Source organism: Oncorhynchus keta, chromosome 6 (assembly GCF_023373465.1).
Source record: "Oncorhynchus keta strain PuntledgeMale-10-30-2019 chromosome 6, Oket_V2, whole genome shotgun sequence".
Taxonomy (NCBI): domain Eukaryota; kingdom Metazoa; phylum Chordata; class Actinopteri; order Salmoniformes; family Salmonidae; genus Oncorhynchus; species Oncorhynchus keta.
In genome coordinates, this window is record NC_068426.1 from 15,706,131 (window position 1) to 15,728,316 (window position 22,186).

At 41.0% G+C, this 22,186-nt stretch overlaps 4 protein-coding genes across 6 annotated transcripts; 3 read left to right on the forward strand and 1 right to left on the reverse strand.

Moving 5' to 3' along the window:
* Nucleotides 1-285: 285 nt before the first annotated feature.
* Nucleotides 286-9,056, reverse strand: napaa (N-ethylmaleimide-sensitive factor attachment protein, alpha a). The gene is made up of 11 exons (XM_035761350.2): nt 8,914-9,056; nt 7,364-7,446; nt 7,153-7,269; nt 6,951-6,997; nt 6,720-6,797; nt 6,359-6,414; nt 6,145-6,229; nt 1,734-1,838; nt 1,580-1,648; nt 1,374-1,424; nt 286-1,293 (listed from the first exon to the last, which is right to left on the reverse strand). The coding sequence occupies exons 1-11, from the start codon at nt 9,006-9,008 to the stop codon at nt 1,192-1,194; spliced, it is 888 nt and encodes a 295-aa protein (XP_035617243.1). The 5' UTR covers nt 9,009-9,056; the 3' UTR covers nt 286-1,191.
* A 126-nt stretch (nt 9,057-9,182) lies between these two features.
* si:dkeyp-117b8.4 (E3 SUMO-protein ligase ZBED1) lies at nt 9,183-12,978 on the forward strand. 2 transcript variants are annotated; one of them, XM_052520909.1, is made up of 3 exons: nt 9,183-9,469; nt 10,080-10,236; nt 10,362-12,978. In XM_052520909.1, the coding sequence occupies exons 2-3, from the start codon at nt 10,230-10,232 to the stop codon at nt 12,578-12,580; spliced, it is 2,226 nt and encodes a 741-aa protein (XP_052376869.1). In that variant the 5' UTR covers nt 9,183-9,469; nt 10,080-10,229; the 3' UTR covers nt 12,581-12,978. The 2 variants fall into 2 exon arrangements, with proteins under 2 accessions (XP_052376869.1, XP_035617240.1); XM_035761347.2 differs by having other exon boundaries at nt 9,241-9,469; nt 10,080-12,978.
* Nucleotides 12,979-13,035: 57 nt separating this feature from the next.
* ehd2a (EH-domain containing 2a) lies at nt 13,036-19,357 on the forward strand. The gene is made up of 6 exons (XM_035761358.2): nt 13,036-14,992; nt 15,119-15,295; nt 15,607-15,704; nt 16,232-16,644; nt 16,805-16,969; nt 17,391-19,357. The coding sequence occupies exons 1-6, from the start codon at nt 14,769-14,771 to the stop codon at nt 17,928-17,930; spliced, it is 1,617 nt and encodes a 538-aa protein (XP_035617251.1). The 5' UTR covers nt 13,036-14,768; the 3' UTR covers nt 17,931-19,357.
* Nucleotides 19,358-19,517: 160 nt separating this feature from the next.
* selenow1 (selenoprotein W, 1) lies at nt 19,518-22,186 on the forward strand. Of its 2 annotated transcripts, none has more exons than XM_035761360.2 (6): nt 19,518-19,678; nt 19,923-19,947; nt 20,068-20,121; nt 20,250-20,324; nt 20,426-20,538; nt 20,748-22,186. In XM_035761360.2, the coding sequence occupies exons 1-5, from the start codon at nt 19,518-19,520 to the stop codon at nt 20,501-20,503; spliced, it is 393 nt and encodes a 130-aa protein (XP_035617253.1). In that variant the 3' UTR covers nt 20,504-20,538; nt 20,748-22,186. The 2 variants fall into 2 exon arrangements, with proteins under 2 accessions (XP_035617253.1, XP_035617252.1); XM_035761359.2 differs by having other exon boundaries at nt 20,426-20,522.

The window sequence follows — 22,186 nt, forward strand, 5'->3', positions numbered from 1 at the left end:
ACATAATTTTAAAAATTAATTTTGCATTACAACAAAACATGTAATGCAATACAAGTCTGTGGTCAAATCTAATTAATATTTGATTAATCTGTCATCCCAGTGAATTAGGTTAAAATCCATTCTGTAGATCAAATGAGGCAGACAATTACATGGATAATGAACTGCTTTTGTTTCACTGCAAACTTGCACATCCTTCAATCACAGTCATCTGTAGCTGTGTAATACAGCTGTTTGAGTAATACATTAATGTACAACATGTGACCTGTTATTAATCAAGCCAGAAGATTATTGAAAACCAAATGTTTAATCAAGCTGGGAAATAAATAAAAACATGGGATAATACAGGTTAATCCATGGAATCATCCTAGTTCTGCCAATAGCACTGAGGTAATCCAGCTTCCTGTGGAGGAATTAAGTGATCTCCTTTGGAATGACAACAAAAATAGTATCTACAGTATAATAATAAAACAAAATTCAAAATGTTCACAGTTCAGAGATCAAGAAATAATGATTAAAAGGGGAATGGCTGCTAGTAGACCCACTGAAATAATTATACTCAGAGTTAAAAACATGTGTTCCATCTCTTCCAAAGTCTTAATTCAATATAAGATAGCAACTAACACATTTTTGGTTGATGGGACTTTGCTACTGTGTAACACAACAGCAGCATAATTGAGCAATGACCAATATATTTAAAAGAAAAAGCCTCAATGACTAAAACACTATTTTTAATGAACTAACCAATTTAAGACATATACTGTATGTTCTAGTAGAATATACTGTTGCCTCTGGAAATGTCCAGGTCAGAAATGACCTAGAACCATTAACACTTAAGCCAGTTGTGTGGAGGTACTATTACAGAAAACAACACAACAGAAATAAACTACAACAAAGTTATTATCCACTTCTTTTGATAGGCTAGCTAGTACAGTAGGCTACACCTTTATCTACCTGGTGCTATTCTACACAGGTTTTAGCCAGTAGTTCTTTGGCGTCTGGGCCAGGACCCGTATTGCTTGACAACACATCACACAGATTGATAAGTGGATAGACAGTTATGAAACACTAAAGGGTTCAATGCCTGGTGATTAAATGTAAATGTAAGATTGGTAAGTTATTCAGGAATGTGATGTGATAAAGTTCCAGGAGTAGTGAGGGAGATGATGATGATGATTAGTAGAGGGGAGGGGATTAGCGAAGGTCGCTCTCGTCATCCTGTATTTGTTTCTTTATCCTAAGTAACATAGTAGTGTTCCACTGATCCAATCTTGAGATGGAGTCAAAGTCCTTCACCTGTTAAGAGAAGTAGAAACGGTTTAATAGACAAACATAATTCAGTTATCATGGGAATGGCAAGTATAAGAAAAACCTACCGCATCAGTGAATGCGTCAACATCCTGCTCCTCATATGCATCTAGAAGTTTCTGTTAAAATAAGCATATTGTAGACAATACAACACTCATGAAATGCCATGTTTTATTTTAGGTTTCTACTACAAATAACCATAAATGTTATATTCAGTATCCACTCAGATAAAAAGCCACTTAAAGAGCTGTTTAACTTTGAAACACAGACTTACCTTAACCAGTTTGCACTCTCTAGCGTCTGAGAAGGCTGGAAACATATCCTCATATCTCTGTACAGACAGCTGTTGGTAGACAAGAGATATGAACAGGGTCAAAACTAGTACATAGAGGCTGTGTGATGTAGGTATACATAAATTAAAGGCTCACCCTTGCATTAAGCATGTCCACACAGAAGTGACAAAGAGCTGCTTTGAAGAAGTGGTCTTTAGCGCCATACTTCAACAGGACGCTGTCCATTGCATATGTTCCGATCTAGGAATTACACAAAACAAACTCATAATTAGGTAACTGGGAAAGCCCACTAAGTTAATTGGTGACTTAAATCACCATAATATACAGTGCATTCGGAAAGTATTCCGACCCCTTGACTTTTTCCACATTTTGTTACGTTACAGCCTTTGTATTTTACGGGCTCCTAACCAAAATGGTCTCTTTCTGTATTTTCACATTGTTTGTAACTCATTTTGTACATAAATGTTGATGCTGCCATCTATTATGACCGAAAAGAGCTTCTAGACATCAGAACAGCGATTACTCACCTCGAACTGGACAAAGATAATTCTCTTGTCAAGACAAGGCCCAAATTCCCCTCATCAGCGTGAAGAAAAGATAGAGGAAAAGGGGGAGGAGGGCAGGGTGCCTTGTAAGAATTCATAGACGAGTGGGTAAACCACCACTTCCCTCCGTATTATTGGCCAACGTGCCATCATTGGAAAACAAACTGGGCGATTTACAATTAAGACTATCCTACCAACCGGACATTACATAAAAGTAAAATATGAAGTTTCACCGAGACGTGGCTGAACGACGACATCGTCAGGACAGAGCTTATACGCTACCGGTCAACAGCTTTAGGACACCTACTCATTCATGGGTTTTTCTTTATTTTTACTATTTTATACAAATGTGGAATAATTGTGAAGACATCGAAACTATGAAATCATGTAGTTACCAAAAAGAAGTGTTAAATAAATTAAAATACATTTTCTTGGCATTCTCTCAACAAGCTTCACCTGGAATACTTTTCCAACAGTTTTGGAGTTCCCACAATTGCTGAGCACTTGTTGGCTGCTTTTCCTTAACTCTGCAGTCCGACTCATTCCAAAGCATCTCAATTTGGTTGAGGTCAGGGAATTGTGGAGGCCAGGTCATCTGATGCAGCACTCAATCACTCTCCTTCTTGGTAAAATAGCCCTTACACAGCCTGGAGGTGAGTTGGGTCATTGTCCTGTTGAAAAATGGATGATAGTACCACTAAGCCCAAAGCGGATGGCGTGTCGCTGCAGAATGATGTGGTAGCCATGCTGGTTAAGCGTGCCTTGAATTCTAAATAAATCACAGACCGTGTCACCAGCAAAGCACCCCCACACCATAACACCACCTCCTCCTCCATGCTTAAGGGTGGGAACCACCCATGCGGAGATCATTCGTTCACCCACACCGTCTCACAAAGACACAGCGGTTGGAACCAAAAATCTCCAATTTGGACTCTAGACCAAAAGGACACATTTCCACCAGTCTAAATGTCCATTGCTCGTAATACTTGGCCCAAGCAAGTCTTTCCTTCTTATTGGTGTCTTTTAGTAGTGGTTTCTTTGCAGTAATTTGACCATGAAGGCCTTAATTTGACCATGAAGCTGTGTCTGTTACTTGAACTCTGAAGCATTTATTTGGGCTGCAATTTCTGAGGCTGGTAACTCCAACGAACTTATCCTCTGCAGCAGAGGTAACTCTGGGTCTTCCATTCCTGTGGCAGTCCTCATGAGAGCCATTTTCATCATAGCGCTTGATAGTTTTTACGACTGCACTTATTTGAGCTGTTCTTGCCATAATATGGACCTGGTATTTTACCAAATAGGGCTATCTTCTGTATACCACCCCTACCTTGTCACAACACAACTGATTGGCTCAGACTCATTAAGAAGGAAAGCAATTCCACAAATGAACTTTTAAGAAGGCACACCTGTTAATTGAAATGCATTCCAGGTGGCTACCTCATGAAGCTGGTTGAGAGAAATGCCAAGAGTGTGCAAAGCTGTCATCAAGGCAAAGGGTGGCTATTTAAAGAATATCAAAATGATTTGATTAACACTTTTTTTGGTTACAACATGATTCCATATGTGTTATTTCATATTTTTGATGTCTTCACAATTATTCTACAATGTAGAAAATAGTCAAATAAAGAAAATCCCTTGAATGAAAAATACCTCATGATAAGTTGTAGACCACGCCATCTACCAAGAGAGTTCTTATCTATATTATTCGTAGCCATCTTAACCACCACAAACCGATGGTGGCACTAAGACCGCACTCAACGAGCTGTATAAGGCAATAATCAAACAATAAAATGTTCACCCAGAAGTGGCACTCCTAGCGGCCGGGGACATTAATGCAGGAAACTTAAATCTGTTTTACCTCATTTCTACCAGCAAGTCACATGTGCAGCCAGAGGGAAAAAAACTCTAGAACACCTTTACTCCACAAATAGACACATACAAAGCTCTCCCTTGCCCTCCATTTGGCAAATCTGACCATAATCCTATCCTCCTGATTCCTGCTTACGAGCAAAAACTAAAGCAGGAATTACCTGTGACTCGCTCAAAAATGGAAGTGGTCGGATGATGCGGATTCTACGCTACAGGACTGTTTTGCTAGCACAGACTGGAATATGTTCCAGGATTCATCCAATGGCATTGAGGAATATACCACCTCAGTCACCGGCTTCGTCAATAAGTGCATCGACGTTGTCCACACAGTGACTGTACTACATACATGTCCCAACCAGAAGCAATGGATTACAGACAACATCCGCACCGAGCTGAAGGCTAGAGCTGCCGCTTTCAAGGGGCGCCTACCACACAACAGTGGTAGGCCTGATCACTGACAATGATGAGACAGCCTATAGGGAGGAAGTCAGACCTGGCAGTCTGGTGCCAGGACAACAACCTCTCCCTCAATGTGAGCAAGATAAAGGAGCTGAACGTGGAAAAGGAGGGCCGAACAAGCCCCCATTAACATCGACAGGGCTGAAGTGGAGTGGGTCGAGAATTTCAAGTTCCTTAAGAGAATTTCAAGTTCCTTCACCAATGAACTATCATGGTCCAAACACACCAAGACAGTCGTGAAGAGGGCACAACAACACCCTTTCTCCCTCAGGAGACTGAAAAGATTTGGCATGGGTTCCCAGATCCTCAAAAAGTTCTACAGCTGCACCATCGAGAGCATCCTGTCCATTTCTATCACCGCCTGTATGGCAACTGCTCGGCATCTGACCGTAAGGCGCTAGAGGGTAGTAGGTACAGCCCAGTAAATCACTGGGGCCAAGATTCCTGACATCCAGGACCTATATACTAGGCGGTGTCAGAGGAAGGCCCAAAATATCGTCAAAGATTCCAGTCACCAGTCAGACTCTTCTCTCTGCTACCGGAAAGCCAAATCTAGGACCAAAAGGCTCCTTAACAGCTTCTACCCCCAAGCCATAAGACTGCTGAACAATTCAATCAAATGGCCACCCAGACTATTTACATTGAGACCCCCCCTCTTTGTTTTTACACTGCTGCTACTCACTGTACCCCGCATATAGCCTCAATATTGTTATGTAATTTTCTTGTGCTACTTTATTTTTTATTTCTTTTTAGTTTATTTCACTTTAGTTTATTTAGTAAATATTTTCTTTACTCTATTTCTTGAACTGCATTGTTGGTTAAGCGCTTGTAAGTAAGCATTTCACAGTAAGGTTGTATTCACCGCATATAACAAATACAATTTGATTTGATCTTGTTTCTCATGGTGAGTGTCCTTCAGGTGCCTTTTGGCAAACTCCAAGCGGACTGTCATGTGCCTTTTACTGAGGAGTGGTTTCCGTCTGGCCACTACCATAAAGGTGAAGTAGTGCAGAGATGGTTGTCCTTCTGGAAGGTTGTCCCATCTCCACAGAGGAACTCTGGAGCTCTGTCAGACCAAGACCATTCTCCCACAATTGCTCAATTTTCCCCGGCAGCCAGCTCTAGGGAGATTCCTGGTGGTTACAAACTTCTTCCATTTAAGAATGATGTGAGCCACTGTGTTCTTGGGGGCCTTCAATACTGCAGAAATATTTTGCTACCCTTCTCCAGATCTGTGCCACGACACAATCCTCTCTCAGAGCTCTACAGACAAATCCTTTGACCTCATGGCTTGGTCTTTGCTCTGACATGCAATGTCAACTGTGGGACTTTACATAGACAGGTGTGTGCCTTTCCAAATAATGACCAATCAATTGAATTTACCACAGGTGGACTCCATTCAAGTTGTTGAAACATCTCAAGGATGATCAATGGAAACAGGATGCACCCGAGCTCAATTTCAAGTCTCATAGCAAAGGGTCTGAATGCTTATGTAAATAAAGTATTTCTAAAAACCTGTTTTCACTTTGTTATTATGGGGTATGGTGTGGATTTATGAGGGGGGAAAACAATTCAATAGGTTTTCAAATAAGGCTGTAACGTAACAAAATGTGGAAAAAAAGTCAAGGGGTCTGAATACTTTCTGAATGCAATGTACATGAGTTAATACACACCTGTTCATAAATGTCAATGGCTTTCTGGTACTGTTCCAGTTGGGCAGTGTAGGTGGCAACTTTCAGAAGGCATTTATTTGCAGCACTACAATTAGATTGGCAAGTAAATCATCAGTTCAAAAGACATTTACACAACACCAAGAGAAAGGTATGAAAATTAGGATGGAATACACCAGTAAATCCCATAAGGAATTATGCAAGAAGGTTAAAATACCTCTTTGACTCTTCCCCTTTGTAGTAATCTGCTGCCTGTTCATAGTGACAAATGGCCTGTGGATTAAAAAAATAACATTTACTTTCCCTGGCCTCTCAATGATATCAAAGGCTGAAATATGTGCGAAAGATCTATGAAAAACAGTACATCCAGGGCTATATCACAACCGGCCGTGACCGGGAGTCCCATAGGTCAGCGCACAATTGGCCCAGTGTCATCCGGGTTTGGCCGGTGTGGGCTGTCATTGAAAATAAGAATTTGTTCTTAACTGACTTGCCTAGTTAAATAAATTTAAAAAAAATATATATAAAATACATTACAGGATACCACATTCTCTATTAGGCTCTTATGAGTGACTGGCCTTATCAACATCTAATAGCTCACTCTCGTAGATCTCAGCAATAGATATGTGGTGTTTGGCTGCGATGGTGAAACGGCCCTGCAGACAAGAAGAAGTGAAATAATAATCAACACACCATACAACTAGTGCTCCTGAACACCAGGCACAATTGTCTATCATTGAGCAAGCTTGAGATGTACTTCTTTATTATTACACTGTGTAGTGAATGCAGAAATATTCCCAGCTTCTCACCATGTCTGTGTAAATTTCAATGGCTTGGTTCAGGCAGTTGATGGCTTCTGTGGAGATAAAAAGTACATTCAATTAGAAACCCATATACAGTGGCAACCCTTGAGAATATATTAATATTTATGCATGTCTGTCCCATAACCCCAATAATCTTGATAATGCAACTGTAATATTTTTTAAGGGTGTAAAGTAAAACGGGATGTACCCTGTGGGTCTGCTTTTTTGAAAGCATTGCCTGCATCAAGGAAATTGATGGCTCCATCAAGTTTGTTGTCCATCTGCAGATGAAGGTGTGCTGCTTGAGAGAATGCATTGCCAGCAGCTGGAACAAAATATGAACCAAGATATTATGTTGGTTACATCCCACACCCCTTGCAGTTCTAAATGTCCACTATTCAATTCTAACCAAATCTTACCACTCCAATTCTTGGCCATTTTGAACATGTTTGCTGCCCTCACATATATGTCACAGGCTTCCTCATACTTGCGGGATGAACCTCTGGAGAAAAAGACAGAAAATGTTATTTAGACCTTATACTACATATCACTATTAAAACATGTTGGTCATGACAATGAAGGAACAAGACAAAAAAAGGGTGTTCCGGATACATTTATTCCCATCTAATTGGAGACAGATTTTTATGCAAATATTCAAAAATCCGTTTAAAAACAATATGCCCATTTTCCCAACAGAGATGTTCCCATCAAATTGACTTGTTGCGTATACAAGTCTGTGCGTGATGACGTAGTGCACATAAAATATATTTTGCTGTTAAATTCCCATGTACTGAATAAAAAATACAAGTTAAATGGGTTTACAAACAATATTGCGATATATAGCGAGTGTGCCAACTCTGATATTGGCACATGTTTCTAACCAACAGCACTGTTGGCTAGAGTGCACATATAGCCTACATGATATTATTATTATGGACAAAAGAGCGAGACTATTTCTGTTTGTCAAATGGCAGCCAAACATCGATTATAGCGTCACCAGAATAAGACCCTCGATAGCGCTGTGGGATAGAGCGCATTTGCCAATAGCAGACTATATAAAGCAACAAAAAAAGTGTGATATAGCCATCAGTAGAGTGGAAAATGCGATGGAAACCCATTTAACGTGTATGTTTTATTCCGTACATGGGAATTTAACTGCAAAATATATTTTATTTGCACTACGTCATCGCGCACAGTCTTATCTGCAACAAGTCCAATTTAATGGAAACATCTCTGTTGGGAAATTGCACATATAGTTTTTAACGCGGATTTTTGAATAGTAGCATGAAAATCTGTTGCCAATTGGATGTTAACAAAGTTCATGATTAAGAAAGCGGAGGGGGCAAATTTTGGGATATTCTCGATATTTTAACTTTCCTTACAATCAATCTCAAATCCTTTTTTGAGATTGATTGTAATGGAAAGGAATGTAAAGGAATGTTTTGATGCTAATTTCCTCGTTTGATTCCAAAAACCAGAGAAATATAGGAAATAAAATCATAATAATATATACGTAGACTATTACGTATGGAATAAAGATAATTCAAAAAAAGCCACAAAAAAAAAGATGCAAAACTACTAACTCATGAAACAGAAAAGGAACAGAGATGTGTTGTTGTCATCTTGTTTAAAAACATTTTGGGGAGAAAAGAGGAGTTGGCTAAACCACTTAACAGGTGGAGCCAGCAAAGTGACATGACAACACTGTCAGTAGACCACAGTTGAACAGGGAATCTGATGAGACTGTGGCTAAACATTTGGTGTGTGAGTGTGACATAGCTAGTTAGTTAACGTTATCGTCACTGTACATAACGTTATTATTTTTGTATTTTTTATTGTGTTTCGCAGCTACATACTTTCATGTTAAAATACATGTATGGGATCTGGAACAAGTAGCGAACGTTAGCTAATACAAAACAAACACGCTAACGATAGCTACTAAAGGTTGGCTTGGCCAGTTTGAGCTTACCCGAACAACGTCCCAAATCCTCGTGAGGATTTCATCTTTTTATCAGCCTCGGCCATGAGAGTCAAAGCCTCCTTCTCTTTCCCGGAATTATCCATCTTTTTAAAACAAATTATTCTTCGTGAGCTCTGAAAATCGTACGTGGTGTCCACTGCAGAAAACAGTAAACTCAGTCAAATGTATTTATGTTTAACTACGCGTCACGTCACACTGAAACCGGAAGTGTAAAATCAGGTGATCAGTAATAAAAACACATGGTGGTATGGTACTTTTGTGAGACATTTTTTTTTTAGCAAAGGTTATCTATGTAATTGACCATTACTACTAACAATGGAAGGCTATAAACCACTCAAAGGAAGTTTATATGGAAGTTTTGGCTTTAAATTAGATGCGAAAGGAATCTTAACAGACAAAAGCATAGTTTACTGTTTCCATTGCGAACAGAGCTTTTCCTACCACCGCAGCAAAACAAGCTTGCAATACCATTTGCGAAAAAAACATTCTCTCATCACTAAAGCTACACCTAGTGAAGATGTAGAGTCCGACTCGGAAATCACAGGTATTTGTGCATGATCATATGCATTCATTTGGTCAAAATTGTATTTGGTTATTTGAATGTTTCTCGTTTTTCTCAGTGCATGCACTTTTGACTATAACCCAAAAGTGTTTGATCAATTCCCGTTCAAAGGTCTCTAGTTTGATAGAGATGGCCTTATTTTGAATCTACGGGCGCTGTAATTTTATTTAGGTATTCAGATGGAGTTCCGATATTTGTGATACATTTAAAAAAAAGAAAATGTATATAATAATCACATTTTCTGGACTCGAGATAATTAGTAGTTGTATATAGTCGTTCATCTCAGGTGAACTATACCATTGTCAAAGATCAATGGACCCTAGTCTGAACTGACAGACAGGGCAGGTGCAAAGGGACCTCTAACTCTTTGGTGGAGAACATATTTCTGTCAGGAGAACATCTTGAGATCCTTAGTCACGTTTTGAGATAGAAAAGAAAATCAAAATGCATGCCAAACATTATGGTGTATCATACAATTAGTGCATGTTTTCTGTGTCCTTTTTAATTCGTTGTTATTGCCAAAGTAGTTAAATGGCCATTAGTCACAGATTGACCTAACATTGAACAAATGTGTATTTATCTTGCATTCCAGTGATCTCTGACAACTCTAACATGGATTTCCGAGGGTACCCGTTGTCCAGCAGTCTGGGACCAAATTTGAGGAGGAGGGGGGATCGGGGACCACCAGGACTGGTTCTGGATAGACGCAAGTCTACAGTTTGGAATTATTATATCCAGCTTAATGAGATGTATGTTGAGTGTAATATATGCAAGAGACAGTTGTCTTTTCACAACAGCACTACGACTATGAGGGAGCACCTTGTCCGCAAACATAATATACGTGACAATGGTCCACCTGTACTCCATAACACAGTGGTGGCCTTGGCCCCGATTCCAGCTACATCACTTCAGCCAATGGCCCAGCCCAGATTCCCCTGCAACATCTCCACTACATCTACTACTGCCAACACATTCATGTTCCAGCCAGATTTGCACGTAGTTGTAAAAGAGGAGCAGCAGGATGCTGACTTATCTCCTGAACAAGGGACGGCCAAACGTTCACGAATCACATGTGCTCCCCCAGATGTAGGAGGCGGTGCCAATGCCAACCCTGTCTGCAGCCGAGATTTGGAATCGTCAAGTTCAAATACTGGATTACTATACAGTGAGAACAACCACTTTGGTGATAGCAGTCGCAGTGGCACTTGTATCAAGGAATCCAATGATAAGCGAACTGGCTTCCTGACTGACCTAATATTAGAAGTGGTGTACAGGGACTTGCAGCCACTGTCTGTGGTGGAGGAGAGGGGATTTCGTCTTCTATTGAGCTGCTTAGAACCACAGTACCCAGTGCCATCTCCCTCTCAGCTCGGCAGCCTTATTTGGCATCGCTATGATGTTCTTAAACTGCAACTGCAGCAGTGTCTTCAGTCTGGCCTGGCACCACGTGGCATAACACTTTGCACTGAATACTGGAGGTCAGTAGCAGGTTGTGAGGTGGGAGCAAGCGGCCGGGTGTTCTTAACTGTAAGTGCACATTTTATTGACAAAGACTGGCGCTTGGCCCGTTGTGAGCTGCAGACCCGTCCCATGACCGTTATCAGAGAGAGGGCTTGTGGAAGTGGGTTACCTCAATTTGGTGACACCCTAAAGGCAGTTCTCTCTGACTTCCATCTCCCTCAGAGCTCTGTTTTCTGTGTTGTGCACGATACTCCCAAGACCTCAGAGGCTAGAGGGACTGCAAATATGGGATTTCAGAAAGAAAATCAAATTGCTGGACCAGGCCAATCGCCTCAGGATCTCCCAGAGAGCTGGGTAGCATTACACTGTGCAGGGGAAGCCCTCAAACTCTGCATCCAGGAAGGACTATGGATGGAACCTGTCAGACATGCTCTTTCTGAGGCCCGCAGGATTATTTCACATTTCCAGCATGACACACCTGCTGCTGCCGCTCTGATCCACAAAGCAGAAGCTGCTAATAAAGCCGGTGCTTGTCTGGCGCTGGATGACCCAGGGCACTGGGCAACTACTATTGACATGTGTGAAAGTCTGCTAGGGCTGAAATGGGTGGTGAGCTCTGTTCTAGAGGAGCAGAAAGCTGCTCCAAATTTAGTGGACCACCAGTGGCGTCTCCTCCAGGAGCTGGTGCCAGTTCTTAAGACCATGCGCATCGCTGCCTCCTTTTTGAGTGAGGACATAAATGTGTCCATCTCCGCCCTTATGCCGTGCCTGCATGGCGTATTCCGTGTCCTAAGGCAACACATTGCAGAGAGCAGCTGCCCTGTGGCTCGAGGAGTCATGGAGACCGTGCAGTCAGGAATGGAGCGACAGTGGAGACTGGGTGAAGAGGAGGCCTTACTGGACAGCCCTGCCGTCCTCTCCTCATTCCTGGACCCGAGGTTTAAGGAGCTGCGCTTCCTCAGCCCACATGCACGTAGTAAGCTGCACGACAAGGTTAAAGAACTGTTATCTGCTCAAGCGCAAATGGAGGCAGAGGAAATAAGCAGAGAGCGTGATAAAGGAGGTGATAACGGCGAAGAGGGAAGGGAAAGGGGAGTGACTAAGATGAGATTGTTGACGGAGAGTTCATCAATCGTTCATCTGCAGCCCACTTCCTATAATCAAGTGAGCCCAGTGGCCAAAACCATGTACGACATACTGCTAGGAGAGGATCCCACTGAGCGAATGCCTGAGATCCACCAACAGCTGGAGAACTACATTGCAGAGCCTTTGTGCAAACGTAGCCTGTCACCTCTCCACTGGTGGCACTCTAAGGAGCATCGCTTCCCTGCCGTGGCCAGACTTGCCCGTACATTTCTGGCTATTCCTACTACGGCTGTGGCTGCAGACAGAGCTTTTGCTCCTAGAGAGACTACTGTTGCTCAACGCAGGGCCATTCTGGGGCCCCAGCATTTGGATCATATTCTTTTCCTTCACCAGAACAGTGACTATGTGGAGAAACTGATGGGAGGGTCTACGGTGCATGGAGAAAGGGGCAGTGACAAGAATGGAGCCAAGAAGAAAAGAGAGACTCTGTATCAGTCTTTAGTGTCCTATGAGAGCAAGACTTGGGTGGGAGGGGAGGAGTTGTGAGCTTGTAGTCAGTATCATAGTAAGAACAGAGTTGTGGATATGCCCACTCAACATAGGCCTGTGAGAAAATATCCATCCATTCCTGCTTAAGATTTAGCTGATTTCAACTCATCTAGTTAAAGAGTTGAAAAATCAATGACAAGGCAAACAAATAATGCAGCTATTGGGCTCAAAGCCACACTTGTGTGCCGTCTGTTTTTACATGTAAAAAAAAAAAAGTGTCTGGCCTACTAGCGTCTGGCCCACATATCTACATGTGAGCTGTGAATTTATCATAAGTCGTTGTAAAGTGCTTTCAATGCGTACCATACCAAATAATATGTATCCTATATGTAAAGTTGTGAGGAGTTGTTGCACTTTGTCCTTGGTTTGCATGAAGTAAAAACACGGGTTCAGCAGTGACGCTTGTACAATCATTTCAGCATGATGTTCATTTAGAAGTAAGAAATGTCTCGAACACTATCCGTGAAGAACTGTTGCCTTAAAGGAATGGTTCAAGAACATTCAAACAATTTTCAAACAAACAAAAGTATTTAAATAACATTTATTTTAAAACAACACCTGAGTGCGACAAATGTAACTTTCATCAACACTCACACAATAGAGGAAATACCACTTAGTTAAAGCCCAGTACACTTCCTGAACTACAAAAATATAAACGCAACATGTAAAGTGTTGGTTTCATGAGCAGAAAAAAAAATCCCAGAAATGTTCCATATGCACAAAAAGCTTATTTCTTTCAAATTTTGTGTACAAATTTGTTTACATCCCTGTTAGTGAGCATTTCTCCTTTGCCAAGATAATCCATCCAACAGACGGGTGTGGCGTATCAAGAAGCTGATTAAACAACATGATCATTACACAGGTGTACTCTAAAAGGTACAGTTTTATCAAACAACATAATGCCACATATGTCTCAAGTTTTGAGGGAGCGTGCAATTGCCATGCTGACTGCAGGAATGTCCACCAGAGCTTTTGCCAGAGAATTGAATGTTCATTTCTTTACCATGAGCTGCCTCAAGTCTTTTTACAGAATTTGGCAGTGTGTCCAACCAGCCTCACAACCACGGACCACATGTATGGCGTTGTGTGGACGAGCAGTTTGCTGTTGTGAATAGAGTGCCCTGTTGTGGCGGTGGGGTTATGGTATAAACTACGAACACAATTGTATTTTATCAATGGCAATTTGAATGCACAGAGATACGAGTTCCCAAGGCCCCTTGCCGTGCCATTCTTCCGTTGCTATCACCTGCATGATAATGCACGGCCCCATGCCGCAAGGATCTGTACACAATTCCCGGAAGCTGAACATTTCCCAGTTCTTCCAGGGCCTGCATATTAACCAGACATGTCACTCATTGAGCATGTTACGACAGCGTGTTGCAGTTCCCGCCAATATCCAACAACTTTGCACAGCCATTGAAGAGTGGGACAACATTCCACAGGTCACAATCAACAGCCTGCAACGGTAGAGGGAGAGGGGAAGGTCGAGTCATGCGTCCTCCGAAACATGACCCGCCAAACCGCGTCTCTTAACACCCTCCAGCTTTACCCAGAAGCACCAATGTGTCGGAGGAAACACCGTTCAACTGACAACCGGTGTCAGCTTGTAGGCACCCAGCCCGCCATAAGAAGTCTCTAGAGCGCGATGAGCCACGTAAAGTCCCCCAGCCAAACCCTCTCATAACCCGGACGATACTGGGCCAATTGTGCGCCGCCCTATGGGACTCCCGGTCACGGACGGCAATGACACAGCCTGGGATCGAACCCCAGGTTGTAATGACGCAGCAACACTGCGATTCAGTGCCTTAGACCTCTGCGCTATTTGGGAGTCCAGGGCTGACTATTTTTATTGGTACCATGTGTCTGAGCTTTTACCATTTTTTTAAATTATGTCTGAGCTTTTCTTATTCGCCTTCTCATTAGAAAATTGCATTGTTTCACTCCTCCACCCAATCCCAAGTGATATGTCTGTGTTAGGTGCACTTGAACAGCTGTGGTCAACACCCATATCCACCCTCTGAGCATGTCCCCGAGGCAGCATAGGCTCAGGCAGCTCAGACCACTGTGTTCTATTCACAATTTACAGCTCATTCTTTGCAGTCAATACTTTTCACATTCTTCTACAGCAGAATAAGAGACTCACCAACACTTCAAGTACCTTTTTGTTCTAGATTACTCTACCATCATGTCTAGTGGGGGGCTGAAGGACAGAAATTCTGAAACGCTGGAGGATGTCAACGCAGTCACAAAAGAGCTCAAGTATCTTTACTATAAGAGGCTGCTTCCCATAGAGAAGCAATATGGCTTCCAACACTTTCACTCTCCCAGCTTTGAGGAAGCCGATTTTGACAACAAACCGATGGTGCTGGTGATGGGTCAATACTCGACAGGGAAGACTACTTTTATCAGGTGACGTGATTAAATAACTTATTGTAAGGGCTCACAGGCCTGTGGCATCGATACAGTATTTGCCATACAAATGTCTTTCTTTATATGGTGTATGGTATATTGGTTATCTCTTTCTGTGTGATAAAGATATCTCCTTGAGCAAGACTTTCCAGGTAGCCGTGTTGGTCCAGAGCCCACGACAGACAGCTTCACTGCCATCATGCATGGGGAGGTAGAACAACTGATCCCAGGCAATGCTCTGTCAGTAGACCACAAAAAGCCCTTTCGCCACCTCAACTCTTTTGGAAATACCTTCCTGAACAGGTAAGAGGACATCAGGGCAAAGTTAGTGGCTGTTGGCAAAATAAATGTTTTAATTGAGGTGCAGGGACAGGAAATATAACCATGCCAACAAAGCAAATCAAGGAGTGGATGGAAAACTGAGAATAGGGAAAGGGGGGACATGAGAAATGAAAAAGTGAGCTGCATTAACTTTACTGCTACCAAAGAGGACAAGCTTGGACATGTTATTTAGAATGTCAATTTCAACACATATTGCATCTTCGGTGAGGTTTGAAAAACATGCAAAGTTTAATGCAGACAGTCAAATTCTTAAAGTTTTCTCATTCCCCAAGATTCCAGTGTGTCCTGCTGCCAAATCAAGTCCTGGAGAGTATCAGCATTATTGACACACCAGGCATCTTATCTTCGGCTAAGAGGAGAACGAGTCGAGGTCAGATGCAAGAAAGATGCATTGAATGGGGCATGGAGAAGTCCTACTGTCATAATATATTATCTCAAATCAATTGTTTGAATTGAAAAACTTTTCAGTAGTCCATGTATTCTGCGTATACCTTATCCTGCTGGAATTTTGACTTGTAAGACTAATGTTGATTAAAAAACGATAATAATAATAATTTGGAGTGCTTATATTTGTACAAGTGTGTTTAATACACTTGTGAATTGGAAATGTTTTTGGGGGATATCCCAACTCTCCCTGAGACACCCTCGGTCCGTAGAGAGAGGGTGGGTCTTGATTTGAAGCAGAATGTATGATGTCAAACTATTGTATGGGATGGGAGGACTGTGCAGATTATTTTGACTGCGGAGATATTAATCCAAGGGTGGAGCTGCTAACAGCCGCTCAATCAAATGAAATATTTTAGGTCCACTGGGATTATGCATGTTGACCTAATTCATAGTTATTCAATTTCAGTGTTCCACTTCATACAACTTCTGTGCTATTCTTTCTTAATTTAGGATATGATTTCCCAGCAGTGCTGCGCTGGTTTGCAGAACGTGTGGACCACATCATCCTTCTGTTTGATGCACATAAACTGGAGTTCTCTGATGAGCTCACACGTGCCTTTGGGGCTCTGTGTGGCTATGAAGACAAGCTGCGTGTGGTACTGAATAAAGCAGACAGGGTCGACTCTCAACAGTTGATGCGAGTGTATGGTGCTCTCATGTGGTCACTGGGGAAGGTGTTTCAAACACCTGAAATACTCCGGGTTTACATCGTCTCCCTCTGGTCACAGCCACGTCTGTTGTCTGACCACTGTCAACTGCTGGAGCTTGAGGAACAGGATCTTTTGGCGGATATCCGGAACCTGCCTCGAAATGCTGCCGTACGGAAACTTAATGACCTAGTTAAGAGGGCACGCCTAGTTAGGGTGAGGCACGTTTATTGTCTATATTCATTTGATAAAATTGTTTAAAAATAAACATAAGTGTATACTTGGAGAGCATTTGCACAGGCATGAATCTATAAAAATGATGGACTCTTTTGAAACAAAGGTTAAGTGCTTCCCATCTTTGTCCTCCTCACTCTAGGCCCATGCACATATCATTAACCATCTCAAGCAGGAGATGCCCACAGTTTTCTGCAAGGAGAGCAAGAAGCAGAACCTGATCTATAAGCTTCCTCTCATCTTCTCCAAGATTCAACAGCAACAGCGAGTACCAGCTGGTGACTTCCCTGACTGTGCCAAGATGCAGGTCTGCTACCCTCCCATTTTTGTTGCATGCATATTTGGTTGGATTACCTATTCCGTTTACCAAGAACTCATTAGTCCTATGTTTTGTGCAGTCATAATGTGACATAGTAATATTTTATCCTGTATTTTAAGCCATCCAGAAAAAACAATTACACAAAAAATGTAAGCAATTGTCTTGACAATGGCGCTGTACCAAAAGGGAAAAATGTAATGAAAAAGCTTCAAATAAAGGTTAAAATCCAGTCATGTCACATGATTGCACAAAACACAGGGCCCTACTCATAATGGTTATTGCTGATGTGTTTATTGCAGGAAACAGAAAGCTCTCAGGATCAGTACAACTTCTAGAAAATCAGACTAGTTGATTATCACTTACTCAAAATCATGCTCGTATGACTTTCCTGCTTTTTTTCTGTTCTCAGGAACGGCTAATGGGTCAAGATTTCACAAAGTTCAAGACACTCAAGCCCAGCCTAATGGCTTCCTTGGACAAGTTACTGTCCAATGACATTGCAAAGCTGATGCCTTTACTACATCAACAGGATCTGAAGAAGGCTTCCCTGCCAGGGATTCCGGATGGAACATTCTTAGAACCTTCTTGGTCTCTCTTTGAGCAAATTACAAAGAGTGGAGTAAGCAGGGAAATGCAGAATGATGAGTGGGTGGTGACAAAAGATAAACACAAATATGATGAGATATTCTACAATCTCTGTCCAAATGAGGGCAAACTGAGCGGTACTAAGGCCAAGGAGTGGATGGTCAGCACCCACCTGCCAAACTCAGTACTTGGCCATATCTGGAGGCTTTCTGATGTGGACTGTGATGGCATGCTGGATGATGAGGAGTTTGCCCTAGCCATCCACCTCATTGAGGCCAAGCTGGAGGGCAATAGGCTCCCAGGAGAGCTGCCTGCCCACCTGGTGCCACCTTCGAAACGTTTGCATAAAGGATTAGCTGTTTAGCTTAGTCTGGCAGGTTGAACCTATGATGGGCTGGGCAAAGCAAAACTAGAGAACATCATAATGCAGTCAAAAACACCAACACTTTTGAATGAAGAGAAATAATTCAACAAAACAATTGTTCAGAGAAAAAATGACTGTCCAGGATAGATTTCCAACAACTTGGTCATGTCAGGCCACCCACTGATTTTTTTTCCCTGGGAAACTACAATCCTGGCAAGATTTTTCTTCCAAATTATGTAATACCTACAAACACTGCATTTATATTGTGGATCCTGACACTGGTTCACTCCAATAGATCGCTGGATTGTGAATTGGACTCATTCTGTCATTTCTTGATTTAATTATATGTATATTTGTATTGTATTTTAAGAAATACAAATCACTACCAGTGAATTGACACTGACAACAATTTCACAGAAATGCAAGTATCTCAAATAAAATAATCAGAAAAGGGTCAGGGGTTACAATTGTATCAAACTATGATAAAGTTGTAAGAATACATTGTTTTGTCATTGACTAATTCTAGAGATTGTATGGGGACAGATTTCAAATATTTGTTTTTGTGTATGTAAAATTGACAAGAGAATTAAGAAATGAACAACTAATTCAGTAGTTTGTTTTCATTTGAATAATATATTACATCTTTCATTGTAAATACATGGATATTATTAATGAGATAACACATGTAATTACTTAACTCGTGCCAAAATAACTTCACAGAGTCGCACTCATAAAACGTGTAGTTTCCCCTTTTTTTTTTAATCACAAAACATGCTATTAAAAGTTATTACAATGGTATAGTTTGTGCAATATTTTAAAGTTAATTTGTTTTACTTCATTTGAAATACAACATTTGTGAGGGAGCAACCAAGCTTTTTTCCATTCAATTTCAGTAATGTCTACATTCCAGAAGAATTTCCCCCAGAGAGAGAGAGCTTGTTCTTGGAATGTAAACGTTCCCTTAATACATTTCTTATCCAGCTGGGGGCAACCATACAACAAATTGTGCCTCTATCTTGACATGTTCTACAAAACACATTAGATTTAATGAATTGAGTAAATCCTGAAGGTATTGCTTTTCATTTAGAATTAAATTATTTAATGTAATGAAGTTGTTTCTAAGAACATTCTATAAGAGAGTATATTCCCTTTATCAAATAAATCAAGCAAAAATATAATGGTTATTTCAAATCACTTAGGGAAGAATAACTATTTGTTTTTAACAATATCTTTGTTGAAGTGTTTTGTTGCGGGAGAAGATGTGGCAGTTTCCAGGCTAAAAGGGCTTCGTTCTCTAAAGTCTAGTGGTCACGTGAACGCAACGATGACGTAGTTGGAAGGTCGAATTTCCCAACCAAACCATTTGATGCAAGCTTTTAGGGGTAGACAAAATGTACTGTTTTATATTTTTACTTATGTGAATAAATCTATGTATGAAAACGTTATGTATATGCATACAAATATTAAGACTAGAACATGCATTTATTTTTGCCATACTTGTTTTCATGTGAAATATTTTGGTAATGCAAAAAACACATCTCTCCTCCTTGGTAAAGATGTGTTCTCTCCTGTGTGAACCGGGACCTCATGAAAATGTTTCGTGGGTCGCTCCGCCTTATTTATTTCATAACAACGTCAAATATCAAGGAAATAGCCTTACACCGACAACCCTTTTGCAACTACTATCTCTCTCGGAGAAGGGCTGCTGCGACTTGCGATATGGGAGTCAAAGTTCATATCATCTATTGGTAGGTTGCTATTTTTACTACTGCTGACGGTACAGTTTATCCTCCATGCAATTGTTTATTTAGGTAACATTACCGCTTGGTTGCGTTTGCAAATTGCTAGATTGATTGTTAGGTAGGATAAATCGTAGGCCTTCACCCAAAAATTAGTTGCTGGAGCTATTTGCTAATAAAGTTGCATAAACATGGCACAGTGAAGTGAAAGCATGCTGTTTGTTTGACACTAATCTCTGTTTCTCATGCCTAGCGGTGGATGAGGGTACAGGCCCAAGGTACGTGTCCATTAAATGTGGATTAAAACATGTGCTGGTACAATTTGATTAAAAATTAATCTTTTGATTGAATCATTCTTTCTACATCTGAGTGGTATGTATGTATGCCTTAATTTTTAGTTCACCAGACTCAAGACACAGCTTGAGGATGAATTCCCAGGTGATCTTGAGATTGTGAGTCATTTTAAGTAGCCTAAAGAGCAGAAAATTGCAGATGGATGTTACCAGATGTTTGTTTCAAGTTACATACTGACACCCCTCTTTCTGTCTCACATCTTTTCTATCCATCACTCACTCACCAGACTGGTGAAAGCACACCTTCAACCTCTGGGTGGTTTGAGGTGGAGGTGAATGGCAAGTTGGTCCACTCAAAGAAGGTACCGTATCAAACAGTGGAACTTGTTTCTTCACCCAACAAAACATGTGTGCACAGTATATTTAAAAAATATTGTATCAATCAAACATTTGCTTTCTGCAGGAGGGGTCAGGCTTTGTGGACAACGAGCAGAAAATGGCAACATTGGTTGATGCCATTGATAAGGTGTTGGGGAAATAAGATGGTGCTGATTATGGAGGTATGAACCACAGGAGGTTGGTGGCACCTTAATTGGGGAGGACGGGCTCATGGTAGTGGCTGGAGCGGAATGGGTGGAATGTTACAAAATAAATACATCTAACACATGGTTTCAACAATTGTTACACAATGTAATTGTTATATTACTTTGGCTTCTTTCTTGTACACTGTTACTGGTAGCAGCATATGTACATTTTCTTAATTTGATCGTTTTCTCTTTCCACAGTCTGATCTCTGTTAGTCATCTCCTTGACATTGCATAATGATGGTGGTGCTCCAATTGTCAAAGACATGGGTGCTGCTTGATGAAACCTGCTCTGCCAGGGAGGTGCCCTGCAGATTGCTTCAACTCCTACAGTAGCACTGCTTTTGTAAGATGGTGGGTGATACAAAGGGAGAATATACTGTTTATTTGTCATTGAAACATAACATTTCAATTGAGCTTCTTACATTGTTCCATTATTTGTACTTTTAGGCATGGTCAAGCTTTAAAACATTTAACATTGTATGTATCTTCCCAAATGTTGATGCGACTATGAAATGCAAGTTCTTAACTTCTATTTAGTTTGTATGTCCACTTTCTTCTCTTAGTTTGTCTGTATTTTATAAAGGCCTGACGTTTTGATTAAACAAGGAAAGGAAGACCCAACACCTCGACAATAGAAATGCATATTGCAATGTCCAGTAGACTAGTGAGTGATCGTGACACCCTTGGTAGACATGCCTCAAGGAAAATTATAGAGCTGCACTGTCTGGTTCTTGAGTGTCTTTGTTCTATGACCGATAAATAGGATACATTTTCATCTTAAACAGCATCTATTTAGTGTAAAAACAAGACTGTTAACCATTTAGTGTTACATTTATTTGGGGTTTTATACATATTTCTATAAACATTACAGTAGTTTTAATCTACATTCAAGATTGGTGTTATGTGTACCTTCTCTTAAACTAGATCATGAATAATGCATAATGAAAGTTGAAACTGAAATATTTGTCAGATGTGATATCTGAGACAAGCATGTGAAACATGATCCCCTTGCCTGGGTATGGTAGATACCAGTAGGTTGTGCACTTGTTAGAGGAGTATACTAAGTGTCCAAAACATTAAGGACACCTTCCTAATATTGACTCTAATGCTTCCTGCAGTTGTAGTGAGTTGGATGAGTGTCATTTGGGTTTTGGACCATTCTTGATACACACGGGAAGCTGTTGAGTGTGAAAAATTGAGCAACGTTTCAGTTCTTGACACAAACCGGTGCGCCTGGCACCTACTAACATACCCATTTCAAAGGCACTTCAATCTTTTGTCTTCCCCATTCAACCTCTGAATGGCACACACACACACAATCTGTCTCATGGCTTAAATTTGTATTTTTTTAACAAGTCTCCTCCCCTTCATCTACACTGATTTGAAATGGATTTAATAAGTGACATCAATAAGGGATCATATCATTCAACTGGTTAGTCTTTGTCCTGGAAAGAGCAGGTGTCCTTAATGTTTTGTACACTCTGATGACAAGATGGCACATGTCCAGACACATTCTCATTTTCACATGTCTATCCATCAACAAACTTCTGTGATATTTTATTATAAATGTGATTCTTCAAGGTCCTATGATGTAATCTTCTATATCCAACCCCTCAATAAAAGTTAGGTTTTCATTA